Below are 19,123 nucleotides of genomic sequence, written 5' to 3'. Positions count from 1 at the left end.
ATAATAATATATGATACAAGATGGTTGCACCGGTTAAGTACTTCTATCAGAGCGCTGGTTGAGATTAGCCATCGACAAAGGAACAGATAGACTCAGCAGATATGTAGACTTCATCTTCAATTAAATGTCTTTAAGCAGAGCCCATATCGCCGGCCTGCTCAGCCCGCAGGCCATCATCATGGTCTACATCCGTTAGGTCTCCGTACTTCGCCATGTCTCGCGTTTCTAGGCTTCATCGACTGCAGAGCCACTTCTCCTATGGGGAACGCACTTTTTCTCCGGTGCAGCTAGAATGCTGTACAAAAAATAAGAAGAATGAAAGAGCCCACTGGAGCGTTCGGGGTCCGGAACGACTCATGCAGTGAAGAGCTCGCTCAGCCACTCGCTAAAGCCAACTGTTAGGCTGTTACGGTGGAAATAGGACTCGAGGTCATCTAAATGATACGAGAACACCATAATTTCTGTATGCAGCTTTGGTAACTGCGAGAGCAAAATTGGAATGCCGGATATTTATGGAATATAGGACTCCGGAAGGGGAAGTCTGTTCAAACGCTTGCCAGATCCGAATTGCCTGTCACTCCGTGTTAGATGCAAAGTGAGAAGTGGGATCTGGGCGGTAGTGGTTTGACCTCCACTTGTCTCGGGAGGCTAGTCAACAAGAATTAATGAGAAGAAGCTATGTATCTAAGTAAAGAAAAGGCCACCTGGAATCAGGTACGGAGGATGTCAAGGCTGACGCCAGAGCACGCGAGCGGAAGCCGAGCGATCCAATAGAGTTGACTCTGGTGTCAAGTTGCGTCGGGGCCAAGACGATCCGAGTTTATTTAAATTTAGAAAGACTTTAACTATAAAAGGATTAGTGCGAAATGAACCTCACGCCCGGATTAATAATTCTCCTATAAACCGACGCAAAATTGATTCTCCGTTTTCCGTATCCTGCCAGGTACCTAGGCAGGTACCTACATGTACCTAAAGTCCCTTTCATGTCATTTTCCAAAACTGCCTGCTGGAAAGGAAGTCAAAAAGCCATGAGCGAGAGAGTAACAAGGTTTTAAGCCGCGTGACCATTTTCATTGAAATCTCCAAGTGTCCCCCAATGCTATTTTGTAGGTCTGACTTTCTTTTATTCATATAAATCTCATTCCTTTATGTTCTATGTATTGGATATGAAACTACTCCGTCGATACCTAACCAATGTTATATCTAAATCGAAGAAACGGAGAACAATAAACTCTAGCAATATTAAGCCCAGCTCTCCAGCATCTGCTGCAAGACCCGACTCCCTGTAACCCGAGCCACATCCTCAACATAGGGCTTTTGTACAGAAAATGGCTTTCCCATCACGTTTGGAACGAATTTGCCTACCAGCCGAAGAGGGTCAATCTTCTCCTCCTTAATCTTGTCTTTAAGGTATTCCCGGTAAGTGTCAATGCCGCCCTGTAGATAGCTAGAGTGGAAGGGAACATTAATACCAAGGAGAGGGACAGTTGCCTTTCCACGATCAAGCTGGACAGGGGCTTTTTGGCTTCTGGCTGCTGGCTCATGTCGCTGTACAATTTCAAGTAGAGCCTCAGGGGTGTCTGTCCCAGCTCTTGTATCATTGGCTAAGTGATCACAGACTTTTCCCAGTAGCCAAAGGGCTTGTAGCTGATGACAAAATTAGCGTCTAAAACTATGAGACTGATATTTATGGAAGGAACACTTACGTGACCAGCGCAGACATATTGTTGTTGATAGACATTGTAGTTGACAACTTCGAGAAGGAGACCCATGTTGGAACTTATTTGTTTGGTGAGGATAATGAGAGACTCCTGTGTAAAATCTAATATAGGTGTGAGGGCTATTTTCTTATGCAACATCATGACACGGGACACATACCTTTTTTGACCCTTGACGGGTTAACGGCGACCATAGAAAAGTCCGTTTGCCCCGTGGTATCACCATCCATCATATTTTGCATCACCACACCACGGTAAAAGGTAAGGGCAATCAGATCCTCCACCGACAGGACGCCAGCACAAGCAGCAAGCGCACTGTATTCGCCTAGAGAGTGTCCAGCGAAGGTAGCATCACTTTGTACCAGCCCTCTTGATTCAAGTCGGGCCATCTCGGCAAGATTCATCAAACTGATGGCAGGTTGGGCGAATTGGGTGGAGAAGAGCAGCCCAGTTGGGTTGTGAAATGTATACGATTCGGATTCAGGGGTCAATCCCGCCATAATGGGAACCTGAACTTCACGCCCATTCTCGACTACTCGACGGGTAATCGCAAGATAGTTCTCACGCACGCGGCGTCCTTTTGCAGTTCGGAAGTGTACGGTCAATTTCGATGGATTTTGCCGGATGACATCAATCACGGAGAAACCTAATCGCGCGGAAGTGTGAGCAATAATCCACCAAATTAAAGAATTTGATAGGAGGGCCGGTGGCTGGCCATCTCTTACCATAACGATCAAGAAGGTAACGATCCCCTCTGTCCCAAATTTCTCGTGCTGCCTCATCATTGTCATATAGTGTCATCCCCATGCCCTTTTCCTGGCTTCCCTGGCCACAGAAAAGATAGGCTGTCGGCGGTTGCTCAACTTCAGCTTCAGCTTTCATCACAATTTCATTGCTGGCATTATTGAAAACATGCACATTGAAGACCATGCGCCCTTGAACCATCGAAGTATGCTCGACCTCGACGCGCAGGGCATCACCTTCATGGACAGGGCTTTCAAATGATGTGTACCACCGGCGGAAACGGGAACGGTCAGACTCTGCCAGGCGATTCTCCAGTTCTCTTCGTACAAAGGCCGATGTATACATGCCATGAACAATGGGTTCTGAAAGTCGTGCCAAACCTGCAAAGATGGAACACACATGGATAGGATTATTATCGGTAGACACTGTCGCATAGTCTCGACTGGCAAATGCAGGGATTTCCATAACCCATGACGCTGACTTGTCCCACCCAGGGCGTTCTAGATGTTGGCGCTGCTTCAATGGCTCTCCATAGCGATTAAGAAATTCAGTCACAGGGTTTCCATGGCAGTGTGGATGTGAATAGTTGATTTCACCAACGCGAGACAGTTGTTTCCCATCTACCATGCAGGAAATTGTCCCTATGACCTCCAAGCCATAGGAGGCGGAGGACTGGGCATAGATACTATAAGACTCAGTGCGGAAAGCGAGGCATTTGTGGTGTAACTTAGTCTTGGGGCCGTCGTCGAATTTGATCCACTTTCTACTGTGTAACAACGCCTCAAGTTTCTGAGTCGTAACCCGTACAATCATTTCGGGCTCCTGGAGCCGCTGGAACATAGGGCCACTGGGCTGGCTTTCCCCCTGGATAAAGAAAGCTGAAGTTACGGTCATGACAGGCTCTTGTCGCCTTGTAATGGTTGCGCTGACTTCTACTAGCTTTCCTTTAGGTTGGGCACGTATCGCAGTAACTCGTGAATTCGCCTGGACAACGTCCCCAATCTCTAGGGGCTTCGCATCGGGAAACATCTCGAAGGTGTTGGATCGGTGCAAGAGCCGGAAAAGGTCACCACCAACTCCTGTGGCTAGTAATGGCTTCATTAGCACAGACCATGCACAGACTATTCCCAAATCAAGCGGTGCGAGACGTTGAGTCGATAAAGGAGGACTATAATTTCCTTGGGCCCCTGCAACGACGGCCGCAAAGCTGTCCACCATCTTCTGGGACAGCGTCATTTCCTCCTGGAAAAAGGGCAAGGTGATGTCCGTATTTGCACATGCCCCGTATTCAAGCATCCATCGGGACGCATAAAATTTCCGGATTCGCTCCAATCTCTGTCCCGTCTTATCATTGATCACGAACCGACCTCCTGCTTCGGTAAGATGAAGCTCATAACGCAGATGGCTGACTCGTCGAGACAAGTCAGGGGGTGTTTGAATTGTAACGCGAACCTGCTTCCCATCGGATGAAGAGAGAGACAACGCTGGATATGGGGTGTTTTGCCACGGAGAGTTCCTAGATAATGTGACACTTCTCACTTGTCTAGTGGATCCGTGATATCGGACTATCAGAGCATCACCTGTGACAGGACGAAATGCGATTGGGAGAGGGTTGTGGTCCTGAATGTTCGCGCGGCGAATATATTGCTCAGAAAAGCAGGCCTGTAGCCACTGATTTACTCCTCCCAAAGCGTGTTCGAGGATCCGGTTCTTTTCAATGTCGGTCACTGAAGATGTAAAAGTATACACATTGTGCATCTGGTCTGAGGTGAAACTGGCGCAGGGAAATATACCCGCAAGAGGCTGTTCTGTTGGGGTCTTCGACAAGGCGGTAAGATTTTCCCGGTTCTCATGTTGACCCGAAGCAAGGGAAGATAATAAATCATTGCAGATTCCATCCAGAATTTGTCCCGCAGATTCCTCAGTCGAGGTCGAGTATTTTGCAGCCACTGGGCCATGAATTATGCATACCCGCTGAGGGTCTTGGTCTATCACTGCTTCCAAGTTCTCCATTTGCCACAAGCTATCCTTTTTGAAGTAAACTTCAAAATTTTCGTCAAGTCTTGGAATGAAATTGACGGGCTTTTGGCCTCGACGACGACAGAGTGCCAGAAAGTACGATACATCTTCTGGATAAATGAGCTCAGTGCTAAGCTTCGGACAATCTCTGTGGAGGCTATCCACGAGCTTGAAAGGATTCGACGACTCCTTTGCAACGACAGATGAAGTAGAGTGGCATAATCGTTCTTCAACACGGCGTAAAAAGTCAAGGAAGAACCTCAAGTACGATGGATGCACCCAACGCCGTTGTTGTGGCAAATACATCAAATTCACTACCCTAAGCAAACAACCCGCATAGGTTAGATCCTCAAGCTCCACTGCATTGCCGCTCGAGTCTATTGCAAACCATGGTCGGCAGTAATCTGTGTTCAAGCGAGAAATTATGGACTCTCGCCGGGCGAGAAGGGCCTCAAGTCGCTTCGCGGGTTCCTTGATGCGAAAGACGGTTCGGTCCAGATCATTCCATAAAAGGACCGCTCGTGTGGCCAGTTTATGGATGGGCTCTCCCATTTCCGATTTAACTGTGATCACTCCTCCTGCTGAACCAGAGTAGGTGGCGAACCAGTCGGCGTCGCTGGTGCCCTTAGTCTGGACAATTAAATCTTTAACTCGCGGGGAAGTGTGAGCCTCTTTGGAGACCATCATACGGCTACCAAGCAGCACACCGTCAAATGGCATGGGGGGGTAATCAAAGGTTTCGCTCCAGGAGCCAGTAAGGTAAGGTAGCATTCCTTGCGCATCCCCAAATCCGCTACCTATAATGAGAATAATGTTCTTTCTTTTCCGGATTCGTGCATATGTTTTCAAGATAGGAGCATGCACATCCTCATAGGAGTGGTGGCCACCGCCCCGCCCTCCAGTCCATTGCAGGGCTATTGGAAATGACTCATTTGCCTCTGCAATCTTGATCACTTGATCAATCGCATCCACCGATCCGGGCTTGAATGAAATATGCTTCAAGCCCAATGTATGGATATATTCGGATGCGACTTCCAATGAAGGGATACCGGCCCCAATCGTCAAGCCCTCAACTGGGAGGCCGTCAGAGATCAATTGGCGGATCAGCGGAATTTGCCACAATATTGCCTTGGGGTTGGCATAGATGACGTTAAGGGTAATTCCTCGATGTGGCGGTATAGATGTCGCGAGTCTCCTGATAGCGAATTCGAGGTCTTCGGGTTTCGCATAGCCGCCGGCGGCCAGTTCGATGTGGTAACCAGCATTCATCACATGAGACACAAAGTCCCACGCAACGGTTGTTGGTGTCATTCCACCTACCATAACGGGTGGAGTTCCAAATATTTCCGTCATCGGCGTTCTTATCTTTAAATTCCCCTCATCCCGAATCAGCTTGGCGCGATGTATATGCGACCACTTAGGAGCGAAAAAGGGCTTTTCACTGGAGAAGAATTCATGTTTGCCGCCATACAAGCTCGTGGAATCTGTCGGTTCCGATACAAGAATGATACGTGTCCCAGAGCCCTGAATCTGGTTGAGGAGTAGACAGCTGCTTCGACCAGGTCCAAAGTCTATAATGTGTGTAATATCGTCCTTAAGACATGCCTCACGCCAGAAAACCTGTTCGCATGTGATCATTCGTACAAGTTCTGCTGTGAGATCCGTCCCGGTGATGTCCCTGAGATCAGCTCCTGTCCGGGTGTGATATACCGGTATGCGGAGGTCAAGTTCCGCCAAAAGTTCTGCTCCGACCTGCTGGAGAACTTCCTGAGTTACATTCTGCAGGTGAGGGGAGTGAAACGGAGCTGAAATAGGCAAGAGCTGGTAATCGATGTTGGGAGCGCGATCAGGGAACGGGATTTTCGCCTGGGACTCGTTGGGCGCGACCTTGCGTTTTTCCAGTAGTTGACATATTCCTCGTAATGTTTTCGTGGGGCCCGCAACCACGAAAGCATCGTCAGAATTTTGAAGACTCAAGTATGCGGCTTCCGATTCTCCCAAGCAAGAATTACTCTGCTGTAGGAGCTCTTGCAACTTCACTTTCCGCATTCCACGTATACTAAGCATTGAGTGTGCAACAGCATTCTGGTTACCATCGCTTGAAACAACTGCAGGTTGGAGCACAGAGTGATTAAAGGACTGGTGGCTTTTAAGCCCGATCCAAAATAGCAGCTCCAGCGACCTATCCACCAGATCATGGAACCTAGACCAAGAGTCCGAACCAGCTATTGCAGCGGCAACTATTACACCCTGTGAGTGCCCCGCTGCGCCCGAAAATCGGACTCTCATTTCTCCCGGGTGAAGGTTGAGCACATGACAGGCAATTGCGTAGTGTGCAAAGCTGGTGAGCCCGTTGATGGGAAAGCTGATGGGTGCAGTTGCAATATGCTCGCGCCCCGGGCATTTCTCGGAAGGACCAAAGAGCCAGTCATGGATATCAAGCTTTGCATAAAAAGGGCCGTCTGCAGAGTCGGAGCATCTGAGGGCAATATTTTGCAAGTTTAATGCGGCCCGCTGGATGAAGTCTCCGATTAGAGGCTTATATGTGTGGTAGATGTTCCGTAACTCAGTCAAACAGTCAAGATTGTGAATTCCTTGGCCTCCAAAGACCGCCAACAACGATATATCGTCGATGTTGGCCCTTTCAAAAAGCGCCGATGTCGACATCTCCCTGAAACGGCCGATGGTGCGAAAATATGCCTCGATGAGCTTTCTGCTGGAGGATGGTTCCAGTTTTAACGCCAGAGAATGAATATCACCGCCGCAGAGAAGCTCACACTTAAAGGCTCGGTGGAGTAGCTGTAGAATCGTATCGTCCGGTGGGTTCGTCGAAATGAAGTCGAGCAACGCCAGAGTTTGATTTAAAGATAAGCAAATATCGTCGTGAGATGAAAACGTGGGTATCAAATCGGCGCTCTGTGCAGATCCCCTCAAAGAAGTAAAGTACGATATCAATAAATCCTTCTCTTCTCCTAGGGACTTGAAAGTCCATCGAATATCCTGATCATGAGACATATCTAGCACACACCAACATGCAGTCACTCCGCCACGGCAAAAAGCGGTTTCTGGAGTGGGATATGGAATCCAAGGAGAAACATGAGAATACTGATAAATCCATCTCGACAGGTCCCTTCACGGGGCTAGATAAGTGACTTGCTACATGGCTAGGCTTATGGTGTTGGTCAGACACATTGGCTTGGAGCCGCAATCTCTCTGATGCTGCGGTTGTTTGTATGTAACTTTGTAATTCCCCGTATTGAAACGACCATAAAATACCGCTACCCAACTTTATTTCAACATCCGGACTCCGAAGAACCTCCGCCCTAAAAATATCTCCCTCTCTTTCTGCTTGTGTGTCTTGTGAGGAGCTAAACAGAACGGTTTACATTGTTGGGTGGCTTAACTGCTTCTGAGTAAATCGCCCTCGCGAGACAACATCTCTCGGAAAGCGACTTGTGAAAATGGGTGCTCGGGTTTCAGCCTGGTGCTTGGATGGGCGCAGCTTGAATCCGGCCCCTGACATCACGGTGATATCAGCATAACTTCTGGCTATAATGGCCACTCTCTCATATTGGAGGCATGAACGACCGCATGCTATATCTCTGTATGCTGGTCGATTGCTTCTTATTTCTCTCAAGATACTCTATCCTTATCAAATACTATCTATTTCCTAGAAACTTTCGCTTGCTCCATGCTTTCTACTTAGCCTGATCTCAAATCCCACCGAGACTTCGGTGCTCTAGAACAGATTGGTTGATTCGCAGTGTTGCGTCTCTTCCAGAATTATGTCTATTTCTTCTGCTGGAAGCATTGATTTAGGCAACGGTGTCGACAGCCGGAAAATTGCCTACCATTTACTTGTTGAGTTACTCGCGTGTGTACCAATGACCCGTTTGTTGGCCATATGTCTAAGCGCCCTGCTAATACACCAGGACGGTAGCCACCAATTTGCCTTTCCAGTACAATGGTACGTACTTTCTCCTACATTTTTCTTCAATCGGCTGAAAATGCTAACCTCTAAGGTAGGATAGATACTCAGAATGTTTTATTTGATAGAGAGAGAAGCATCTCACGCCTTGTGGAGCTGGGACCGTCAAATATCTTGGTGAATATGGCTCGGAGAACGAAAGATGCTAAATTCACGTTTCAAGACACGCTTCTTGGCATTGAGCGTCTTTTTCTCGCCAGCACCCAGGATTCAAAATTGATCCAGTACCAATACAGTACTGACGAGCAGACGACAGCTTCTGAAACTCTAGTGGAGTCGCAGGCGACTTCTGTATCTACACCGGAGTTGACGACCAGTGCTCCCTCACAGCCACCAGTTGATAGAAAACCTTCACCATCCGCTCCCGTCGCTAACAGCATCCCCGATGTCCCTGCCACCGCATTAGAGATAATTCAGGCCATCATAGGCTGCAAGCTCCGGAAGTCAATTCCTCAAGTGCCCTCAACCAAGACCATCAAAGATCTAGCTGCAGGTAAATGTCCTTTTCGCGAAATAAACTTCCAGCCTGACATCATCTAGGAAAATCTACTCTGCAAAATGAGTTTTTGGCAGACCTTTCCAACGAGTTTGGTAACACCCCTGACGGTGCCGAGGACCTTCCTCTTAATGCGCTGGCAGAATCCTTCAATAGCTCCCCGGATCATCTGGGGAAAACGATATCCACGTTGATATCCCGATGGGTTTCATCAACGATGCCGGCACGGTTCAACCTAAACTCCATCCGAGAGCATCTACAACGTCGTTGGGGTTTGGGTCCCGGCCGACAAACTACAGTCGTTTTGATCACTATGACAAAGGCAGTGGCTGAGTCCATGGGCCAGTTCCCGTCAATTGACGCTGCTAAAGAGTTACTGGATACGGTCACCAGCTCGTATGCTAAGGCTTGCGGGCTTAATTTACAGGAACAGGCGTCCACAAGCACCGTACCTTCGGCCGACATTGTGCTGGATACCGCTACACTGGATAAGTTGACACACGAGCAGAAACGCCTTGCCATGGTGCAGCATAAGGCCCTTGCATCGTACCTGGGGATTGAAACGTGCGCCCACCAAGATCCCCTTTCCGAATCGGATAACATACACCAGTCTCGGCTCAATCTTTGGATATCGGAGTTTAACGAAGATTTTGAACGTCGGATTCAACCTCGTTTTAACCGCCGCCACCAGAGGAGGTTCAATTTCTGGTGGAACCAAGTTCGCATGGACGTTATCAAGAGCTGGATTAGTCTTCTCAGTGGCCAAGTTAAAGGTCAGCCGGAAGTTCGAGCAGATATAAATATGTGGCGCCGGATTGCGAACAGATCGAATGAAGAGACTGTTGATCTGGTCAAGCGGCTCATAGACCACTCTGACAGGACTGGTGAATTTCATCCTCGACTATTTCATCTTGGTGAACGAGTAAAGAGTTTAATTGCTTCGTCAGCGTCGCATCCACCGCGAGCAAGCTTTTCGCTGCCGTTGACTAAACCACGGACTATCATAGGGGAGGATGGCTCCATTCGCTGCACCGAAGTCCCACGCGATGGCTTCTCGGACTATGTCTCTCTTCTAAAGTCAGGACGCGCTCTACAATTTGCTTCTCTGAAAACACGTGTCGCTGGTCATTGGAAAGTCAAAAGCAGGATGACAGAGGAATTCTTCCGAGTTATCTCACGGGTCTTGACATACGGAATTTCTTTCGCTGGCAAGGTTGCTCTTGTAACCGGAGCAGGCCCCGGTTCTATTGGCGCTGAGCTTGTCAAGGGACTCATTATGGGGGGAGCTGTTGTCATTGTCACCACAAGCCGCGCTATTGCCGACAGCCAAGCATACTTTCGCAAGATGTACGCAGAGTTTGGAAGCAGAGGCTCTGAATTGTATCTCTTGCCATTCAACCAAGGCAGCATGCGTGATTGTGCTGAATTGATCCAATACATCTACAGCCCATCTGGGTTAGCAAAAAATATCGACATCCTCATTCCGTTCGCTGCCATTCCGGAGAAAGGGATTGAAGTCGATGGCATAGGTGCAGAATCCGAATTTGCCCATCGTGCGATGCTAGTCAACGTTCTCCGACTAATTGGCCACATTGCTCACATGAAGAGTGCGGAAAAGATTGATTGCAACCCAACACAGGTTCTTCTACCTCTTTCTCCAAATCACGGGACCTTTGGCGGCGATGGACTCTATTCCGAGACAAAGTTGGGCTTGGAGAGTCTGCTTAACCGAATTTCTTCTGAGTCGTGGGGAAAGCAGGTGTCGTTATGTGGCGTCGTGATAGGCTGGACCCGGGGCACAGGACTCATGGAATCTAATGACACCCTGGCGGAGACCATCGAAGCCCATGGTGGGTTGACATTCTCCCAGGAGGAGATGGCGTTGAATATACTATCCCTTCTCTCTCCAGACGTAGCTAGGATGAGCGAGGACAAGCCCATTTTGGTAGATCTTGGGGGAAATCTTCAGAGGTTAAATGGGCTGGAAAGCATTCTTAAGGACGCCCGTCAGTCCCTACGTCAGCGTGCGGATATTGCCAAGGTTATCTATGAAGAAGATCGTCGTGAACGCTCGATGGCGACAACGGAGACGGAAAGTGAAGATGGACTACATAGCAAGGACCGTATGAGCCGGTGCACATTGCAAATGGAATTTCCTCGCGAGCTTGACTACCATCAGGACTTAGAACCCCTAAAGCACCTAACTGGCATGGTGGACCATTCCAGTACCGTTGTTATCGTGGGGTTTTCAGAGTTGGGCCCCTGGGGTAGCTCCCGGACTCGTTTCGAAATGGAGAGTCAACAACAGCTCTCTACTGAGGGCTATATCGAGCTTGCATGGCTGATGGGATTGATCAAACATGTTGACATTAACCCTCCCACTGGGCATTATGTAGGCTGGGTGGACGCGAAGTCGCAAGAGCGCTTATCTGATGGGCAGGTTGCCCAGAGATTTGGGGATCATATTCAACAGCATTGTGGAATTCGAATCATTGAACCGGAGATGGCAGGAGGATACGATCCTCACGGTAAGGAGTCCTTACAAGAAATTGCAGTGGAGGAAGACCTACCCGAGTTCGACGCAACTCTGGCTACCGCTACAGCGTTCAAACAGAAGCATGGCGACTATGCTGTGATCCGACAACTGGAAGAGCCGGACTCCTTCCGTGTTCAGATCAAGGCTGGTGCGCGGATCATGATTCCAAAGAAATCCCCTGTACCCGCGAATTATGTTGCTGGTCAACTTCCGAGTGGATGGACGCCAGCCCGATACGGTATACCAGAAGACATTGTGAATCAAGTGGATCCAGTGACATTGTTTGCGCTATGTTGCGTGTCAGATGCGTTTCTCAGCGCAGGAATAAAGAATCCCATGGAGATATTTCACCATATCCATGTATCTGAAGTGGGCAACTTCATTGGGTCCTCGCTAGGTGGAACAGAAAAGAACCGCGAGATGTTTAGGGATGTGTACCTGGACAAGACAGTGCCCGGGGATGTGCTCCAGGAGACCAACCTCAATACTCCCGCAGCGTGGGTCAACATGCTTTTGCTCGGAAGCAGTGGCCCTATTAAAACCCCGGTTGGGGCCTGTGCTACCAGCCTCGAATCACTGGACATTGGGGTAGATTCTCTTCTCGCTGGAAAGACCAAGATGTGTCTTGTTGGTGGTGTGGATAACTTCCATGAGGACGAGGCCCACGCTTTTACGATGATGAAGGCCACAGTCGACACCGAAGACCAGTTTGCACAAGGTCGCACTCCTGCAGAGATGTCTCGACCCACCGCTGAATCACGGGGGGGATTTGTTGAAGCTCTTGGTGGAGGTGTCCAAATTCTATGCACAGCGGAGCTGGCCATTTCTATGGGGCTGCCCATCTACGCTGTCGTCTCAGGCTCCGCTATGGCAGCAGACAAAATCAGTCGCTCCGTTCCAGCTCCCGGTCAAGGCGTTCTTACATTCGCGCGAGAGGCCCCAGAAGCTCTTCAATCCCCGCTTCTAAATCTAGAATACCGCCGCGAGAAGTTGAATGCATCCATTTCTCAACTTCTCTCTGGTTCTAATGACAAGAAAATAGGCCATGACAGCGACGATGAGACAGAGTTGCTTTCACCCACTCTAACCCCTGGATTTGTTTCTCCTTCTGGTTCATCAGGAAATTCAGTACCAGACTCGGATAGTCTAGAGTCATACCAGAACAGTATCGATGGCTTCGATCTTGCAAAAGAGTCTACTCTTCCGGCACAGATCAATGCGCTCCGCCGCCAGTGGGGGAATCAGTTTCGACAATTTTGCCCTACAATCTCACCCATGCGAGCGTCGTTGGCCACCTGGGGACTCGGTATTGATGATATTGGAATTGTATCGTTGCATGGAACTTCTACGAAAGCTAATGATGTTAACGAACTCGATGCATTAAACAAGCAAATGGACCATCTCGGTCGTAAAGGTCCGCCCCTTTTAGCTATGTGTCAGAAATCTGTCACAGGGCATCCAAAAGCCCCCGCTGCAGCGTGGATGCTGAACGGATGCCTGCAAGCTATGAATACAGGCACAGTCCCTGGAAATTTCAATTGCGATAATATCGATCCTGCTCTCCGGGACTTCCCGCACATCTTGGTCACGACAGAGACGATTCATGTCCCTGAGATCAATGCCTTTTTGCTGGATTCATTTGGCTTCGGGCAAAAAGGGGCCCAGATGGTCGGAGTGGCACCAAAATATCTCCTCGGGACACTTGAGAAAGATGTGTATCAAGTGTATGCAGAAAAGTGCGCCACCAGGAAGCGACAAGCGAATCAAGCGTTTGCACATGCTGTCATGTCTGATTCTCTAGTCAAGGCTCAAACTCAGCCGCCGTATGAGAAACGGGATGAGTCCAGAGTACTTCTAGATCCGTTGGCTCGCGTATCCACTAATCCCACGTCCAAGAAGATCTATTTCGATCCCGCCAATCTCCATGGTACCCAGCCTGTCATGGTCAGGCGGGAGCAACCCCCGCAGGATCATATTACTCTACCAGAGCCGTCACCGATAAACGATGTACCTGGCGCCAAAATCTCCATTTCTGATATCACTGGTGATGTCCTGCGCTCCCTTCCACAAGATGTGAAAATCCGCTCAATTGGTGTCGACATTGAGGCCGTAAGCACCTTTGACTACGACTCTAACCCGTTATTTATACAACGAAACTTCACTCCCGCCGAACAGGCGTTCGCCCAGGCATGTCGGGACCCGCATATGGCATTGATCGGGCGCTGGTGCGCAAAGGAAGCCGTTTTCAAGAGCCTTGGGGTCAAGTCCAAAGGGGCAGGGGCACCGATGAAAGAAATTGAGGTAAAAAGTGATAGGAATGGGGCACCTAAAGTGGTTGTAAGTTTATCTTCTTTCTATTTGTATCCTTGATTTCACTTTTAGAGCCCCTTAATAACATGTGGATCTGTTTACCTTAGTTACATGGTGCAGCCCTACGTACCGCCAGACAGGCGAACATAAGCAATGTGATTGTTAGTCTCTCATACAGCGAAGGGAACGTTATTGCAGTGGCAGTGTCTTTGAACACACCCGAGTCACTCTGACTTTGCAATCTATACTTGAATTCTTGGATATTATGTGTTACTAGATAGTCATAATAGAACTTACATTTGCCTTCACATTTCCATTATTCGTTTGACGTGACACATGGACATATATAATTTATCAAGAATCCACCATTGAGTTCAGGTAACGAATAAATATACTTCAAGATGCCGGGGTTCAGGACTCAAAAGCACTTCGAATGCTTGAACATGTAAGAATTCCTGTATATACAACCAACTTCTCGGATATCAAGAACTATGCACACATAACTCAGGTCCATGAATCCATATTAACTCCTCTGAACTCCAGACACCAAATAGAGTATGCTGCTTGTCTCAAATCCTAAACAGCACAAGTGGGGGAAGTTTGCCAGCAAAGCCCGAACGAAAGAAACGAAAACAAGAAAACGAAAAGGGGAAAAGAAAAAGACAGACCAACTCCACATAATGAAAATCTATTCTCATAAACATTAAACCCGCTTGAACAATACATGCCGAACCAATTCATAACTTAACCTTCAACCGTCCCTAAATCGAACACACATCCAACACACACCCCTTAGTTATGCTGCCCCGGGACCTGCAGTCTTCTTCCCCTTGACACTACGCCACTCAATGCCCACGGCCCCCAAGATACTCAGACAGCTCAAAATCAACCCGACCTGGAAGGTTCTCAGGATCGCATCGTTGTACACCACAAGAACTTGAGGGAGATAGTCTGGGTCGACTACACGGCGAAGGCCAGTCGCTCCGGCGTGTACGATCGCCTCTGGATTCAGTCCAGGCAGATTCAGCTTCACAATACCTTCAACCAAGCGGTTGGTGAACAGATTCTGAGCGACGGAGACAAACACGGATCCGCCCAGAATTTGAAGGAAGAGCACCATTGCTGTGCCGATCGAGACATCGTTCAGGTTTAGGACGGCCTGGGCCGCGACACCACCTTGTTGGAATCCGAGCCCGACTCCGAAGCCGTACAGAAATTGATATCCGACCCATTCCTTCTGCGGGGTGTCGACTGTGAAGAGTGTCAGAAGGCCTGCACCCACGCTCATAAGTACGCTGCTGCCGATAAAGAACGGAGCAAAATAGCCAAGATGAGTGACCAGAGCTCCTGACACCACGATGGCCACGATCTCAGCTAGGATGAGTGGTAACGAATAGACGCCAGCAGTCACGGCACTGGTATTTCGGATGGCTTGGAACTGTTTTATCCCCAGTCACGTTAGTTTAATTTATTTGGGCTCGAGCGAAGCAATCCGGGGGGGGATAACATACCCAAATTGGAATGAAATAGATATAGATGAAGAACGACCCGCCAATGCAGAGCCCGAATAAGGATGCAGATGCGATTGATCGTTGTCTGGCAATGCGAGCTGGGACAGTGGCATTTTCCTTCAGGTATACCTGCAAGATACAGAAACCAATAAGGGTGAGCCCGAAGATGATAAACAGTGCAATAATCCGACCATTCGACCAGGGGTAATTGACACCTCCCCATTGCAAGGCGAGCAACAGACAGACAATGGCGGGAACGAAAACGACGCTCCCAATTGGATCAAGGCGCCAGAAGAGGTTTCGAAGCGACTCCTTCTTCTTCTCTTTTAGTTTCAGAAGGAACACAAGCCCGACAGCGGTGACAGCTCCGAGAGGGAGATTGATATAGAAGCACCATCGCCAGGTGAGATGGTCGGTGAACGCGCCGCCCATCAGTGGCCCCGCCACCGACGCTACGCCATAAACACCCCCAATCAATCCGAAGAACATCGGTCGCTTGTCCAGTGACACCGTATGCGCAATCGTGACCAGCGCGCCCGTGAATAAACCAGCGCTGCCAAGACCTGCAATCGCTCGACCGATAATCAGAGCTGTGGACGTGGGTGCGACTCCGCAGACCAAGGAGCCCAGCTCGAAGATGAAAAGAGCGATCAGGAAGACCCATTTGATGCTAAAATATGTGTACAGCTTGCCAAATAAAAGTTGGAAGGCTGTTGACCGATTCACATTAGCACCCAGCCCATGTATCAAGCAAACCAGGTGGTGATCGCTTCTTCCCACTTACAGCAACCTGTCAGCAAGTACGCAGACGCATACCAGCCCACGTCATTGAGATTGTGAAACTCGTCTGTGATTTTGGGAATGGCCACGGAAATGATCTAGAGAAGAATAAGTTAGCGGAAATCGGGTGAAATGAACTCAAAACCACCCATGGGAAAGGGCCTGAGAGACGGAGGTATAGGAAATGAAACCGGGAGCTCACAGTGTTATCCAAGGCCATGCAGAACACGCCCAGCATGAGACTAACGACGATCCCGATCAGCCGTAGGCCGATGGGCAGGTAGTCGACTCCATCGCCCTTCTCGTCAATGGATGACTTTTCGTTCTCACTGCTGAGCGGAGAGCCATCCAAAGAACTCAGCACGGACGTGCTGTTGTTGTCAGCTTCTCTGCCATCTTGCGGTGATAAAGACATTTTTGGATATTTTTTTGTCTCTAGATGGAAGCGTGTAAGAGGAAAGGATTCAAGAGATCACGCGCAGACTGGCACGATGAAGCAAGCACGTAGCGACGAGCACACCGGCTCGCCGGCCATGTTTTATCTCATTTCATTTTTTCTGCAAGCAACGGACTACGGGTAGATCATCCAACCCATGCTGCCAACACCGGACTAACAAATCTGAATGAGAAGCTTGATCTGGAGATTCGCTCTTCACGACGGTGGTTGACGGACTTGAGTCTCGCCGACTCGATGCGCTGCAGGGATCTTCGGAGTCCAAAAGGCCAATCAAATCAGGGGGTCGATCCGGCATCCCTGCAAGTGCTGCGGACAGACTGCGGCCGAACGAAGGACCAATTCCGAACCCGCACCAACTCGCTCCCAACGGCTGCATGGCAATTTATCTCGATCGGATGAGATCATCGTCCCGCACGGGCTCCTTCTATTAATACCAACATTGAAGGATCCCGAATCTCTCATCCGTCTGCCGACACTCAGCATTCGGGGAAATCGGTTTGCCCATATCGGCCTTACTCCATCCGGGGCGGTCATCAGTTGCTGAACAGGCACTTTGCAAGTAGTTACGTAGTTATTTTTTTGAGTCTGCGAACGATCAGACAGATGAACTGTATCACTAGAAAGCCCATGCTTTTGTCTTCATATATTGGTATCTACAACTCTTAACTATCATGCATATACATCAAAGCTCAAGGCACATATTCACAGCGAATTCCCCCAATGCGCCTGTCGCATAGGGAAGAAGACAACAATAACTCAATACAACCAACAAATGCAAAGGCTGAACGCCCGCTCCATGAATATCCCATAACCCATCATTTCATAGAGATCGTAACACAGCAATGATATCATCCCTTAGAACTCGGAAGCGACGGTGGAGGTCTTCCTCCAGCTGGACAAAAACGGATGCGGAGACATGATGCCCACCCATCCCTGAGAATTCGGTAGACGACGCCTCAGACCCAGCTAGCTTGGGTGAAGGACTTGTTTCGGCAATTTTTTCCTTTTTGAAGCATCCGGACAGGCGGTTAACCAGCCGCACAACCCGGTGCAGCTCACCCAGCACCAGGCGGGCACGCTCATGTATTCCACGATTCACTGGCGAAGAGAGCCCAGTGCCCGTAGACGCTGACGCAGAAGGCTGTCCGTCCAGCGCAGCCACCGCGTATCGAGACATGACTTTAAACGCCAGGACAACAGCTAATAGTTGGAGCTGTTCATTGCTGGCGAAACACGAGCAGTCCAGAACTTCCATGATTTGCTCTAAGACCTCTCTGTTGGTGCGGATAATTGTTTCTATGTCGAGATCGGAGGCGGCTTTGTCAAGATTGGCAAGACAGGACTGGATAGCGGGCATGCATTGAGAGCTATGGCTTCCCGCTCCAGGACACTTATGAGGATCGTGTCCCGGATTTGTGGTCGATTGCAACACTGAGGGCGAGTCTGGAGCGGTTCTGATCCCCATCCACGGATGCTGGATGTCTCCTGTCGCTGCGCGATTCAACACTGGGGGCATTGAAATTGCTGGCTCACTGGGAAAAAGCGATTTTGCCGGTTCATCCTCTGGCGGAGTCTGCAGGGCGTTCAAAGAAGTGTCCATGAGAGAATAGTACGAAGAATCCATCGCGTTCCAGAATCCATTGGGATCGTTAAACTCATTTATGCCAGAGAATTGACACGTCGCTGCCGTCAAAAGCGGCTCATCCCAGGCCAAGGGAAAGGTCTCGTTGTGCGATCCAAACGGTAGAGAGGATTCTACCATGGAGAGATCTGTGATGAGGGTGGATTCATATATCGACGGAGTTCCAGCGGGCGCTGTGAGTGGAGGTGGGATTTCGAGACTGTACGGCGGCGGCGGTGGCAGCGACGGCGCGGGAGCCAATGGGACGACTTTTTCCAGCGCATTCTTATTGGATTCACGCTTCTCAGCGATCCTGCTGGCTGCAGGCCGTCTCCCAAATCGATGGGATGGCCCATAGAAGCAAACCAGATCTCGGTCCTCGCAGCGGGAGCAGACTGGTTTGGCTCTGTTGCACTTCACTTTTGCAAAAGCGCAGTTGTTGCAGCTATCCTTTAGTTTCTGTTTGGACCTTGGTGGACGGTTCATTATCAACTCGGTGCGGGGTGATATCTTGTCGACTCGTCTCATTAGGAAAAAGGGCTTGAAAAGATTATATTATGAGCGAGCTCGTTGGGATTAGACCACCTACGTATGCATGCGAACGGGTAAAGCGTAGACATATAACCAGGCCGAGATTGAATGTATGCTTTCTTTACTCCGTGCCACAGCCAGTTAGTTACTGCAGTCCGCTTTGCCAGCCTCGTTCCATCCAACAGCTGAAGCGGTGTTCAATGCACTTCAGCTTGTCCTGTTAAATCGCACGTCTAAGCCACCAACCTGCCTGGTTGTCGTGACCAGGGCCTCGAACCATTAGTAAACTCCCCGCGTCGTGTTGTCGGAAACCTCGTGTCTGGTCGACTTCGTCTTATTTTTCCGATGCTAATAGTTCTTTGATTTGATAATGGCTACAGCACGTTTGCCACATCTTCGTGCCGTCAATTGC

At 49.3% G+C, this 19,123-nt stretch overlaps 4 protein-coding genes across 4 annotated transcripts; 1 reads left to right on the top strand and 3 right to left on the bottom strand.

The window, feature by feature from the left end:
• Window positions 1–1,140: 1,140 nt before the first annotated feature.
• Window positions 1,141–7,496, bottom strand: D8B26_004684 (putative PKS/NRPS-like protein biosynthetic cluster; the record flags this gene model as incomplete). The annotated part of the gene is made up of 4 exons (XM_003070449.2): window positions 1,141–1,647; window positions 1,707–1,822; window positions 1,879–2,364; window positions 2,444–7,496. 4 exons carry the CDS (start codon window positions 7,494–7,496, stop codon window positions 1,243–1,245), a joined length of 6,060 nt encoding a protein of 2,019 aa, XP_003070495.2. The 3' UTR covers window positions 1,141–1,242.
• Window positions 7,497–8,266: 770 nt separating this feature from the next.
• D8B26_004683 (putative PKS/NRPS-like protein biosynthetic cluster) lies at window positions 8,267–14,050 on the top strand (the record flags this gene model as incomplete). The annotated part of the gene is made up of 5 exons (XM_066124561.1): window positions 8,267–8,355; window positions 8,414–8,448; window positions 8,504–8,962; window positions 9,010–13,838; window positions 13,919–14,050. The coding sequence occupies 5 exons, from the start codon at window positions 8,267–8,269 to the stop codon at window positions 14,042–14,044; spliced, it is 5,538 nt and encodes a 1,845-aa protein (XP_065980642.1). The 3' UTR covers window positions 14,045–14,050.
• A 190-nt stretch (window positions 14,051–14,240) lies between these two features.
• Window positions 14,241–16,719, bottom strand: D8B26_004682 (uncharacterized protein). Its single transcript, XM_003070447.2, has 4 exons — window positions 16,305–16,719; window positions 16,107–16,200; window positions 15,323–16,032; window positions 14,241–15,249 (listed from the first exon to the last, which is right to left on the bottom strand). The coding sequence occupies exons 1-4, from the start codon at window positions 16,515–16,517 to the stop codon at window positions 14,608–14,610; spliced, it is 1,659 nt and encodes a 552-aa protein (XP_003070493.1). The 5' UTR covers window positions 16,518–16,719; the 3' UTR covers window positions 14,241–14,607.
• A 326-nt stretch (window positions 16,720–17,045) lies between these two features.
• Window positions 17,046–19,007, bottom strand: D8B26_004681 (uncharacterized protein). Its single transcript, XM_003070446.2, has one exon. It carries the CDS (start codon window positions 18,706–18,708, stop codon window positions 17,380–17,382), a length of 1,329 nt encoding a protein of 442 aa, XP_003070492.2. The 5' UTR covers window positions 18,709–19,007; the 3' UTR covers window positions 17,046–17,379.
• Window positions 19,008–19,123: the final 116 nt, after the last annotated feature.

This window comes from Coccidioides posadasii, chromosome 2 (genome assembly GCF_018416015.2).
Source record: "Coccidioides posadasii str. Silveira chromosome 2, complete sequence".
In the NCBI taxonomy this organism is placed as follows: domain Eukaryota; kingdom Fungi; phylum Ascomycota; class Eurotiomycetes; order Onygenales; family Onygenaceae; genus Coccidioides; species Coccidioides posadasii.
Note: the sequence above shows the minus strand (reverse complement) of the source record. Positions and strands in the feature narration are given on the sequence as shown.

Excerpts from the sequence above, each read along its gene's own strand:
- D8B26_004682 (XM_003070447.2), bottom strand. The coding sequence starts at position 16,517 with ATGTCTTTATCACCGCAAGATGGCAGAGAAGCTGACAACAACAGCACG. Across the intron at positions 16,201-16,304 it reads GCATGGCCTTGGATAACACT|ATCATTTCCGTGGCCATTCC; the intron begins GTGAGCTCCCGG and ends ATTCTTCTCTAG. Across the intron at positions 15,250-15,322 it reads TCTATTTCATTCCAATTTGG|TTCCAAGCCATCCGAAATAC; the intron begins GTATGTTATCCC and ends GGGATAAAACAG.
- D8B26_004681 (XM_003070446.2), bottom strand. The coding sequence starts at position 18,708 with ATGAGACGAGTCGACAAGATATCACCCCGCACCGAGTTGATAATGAAC.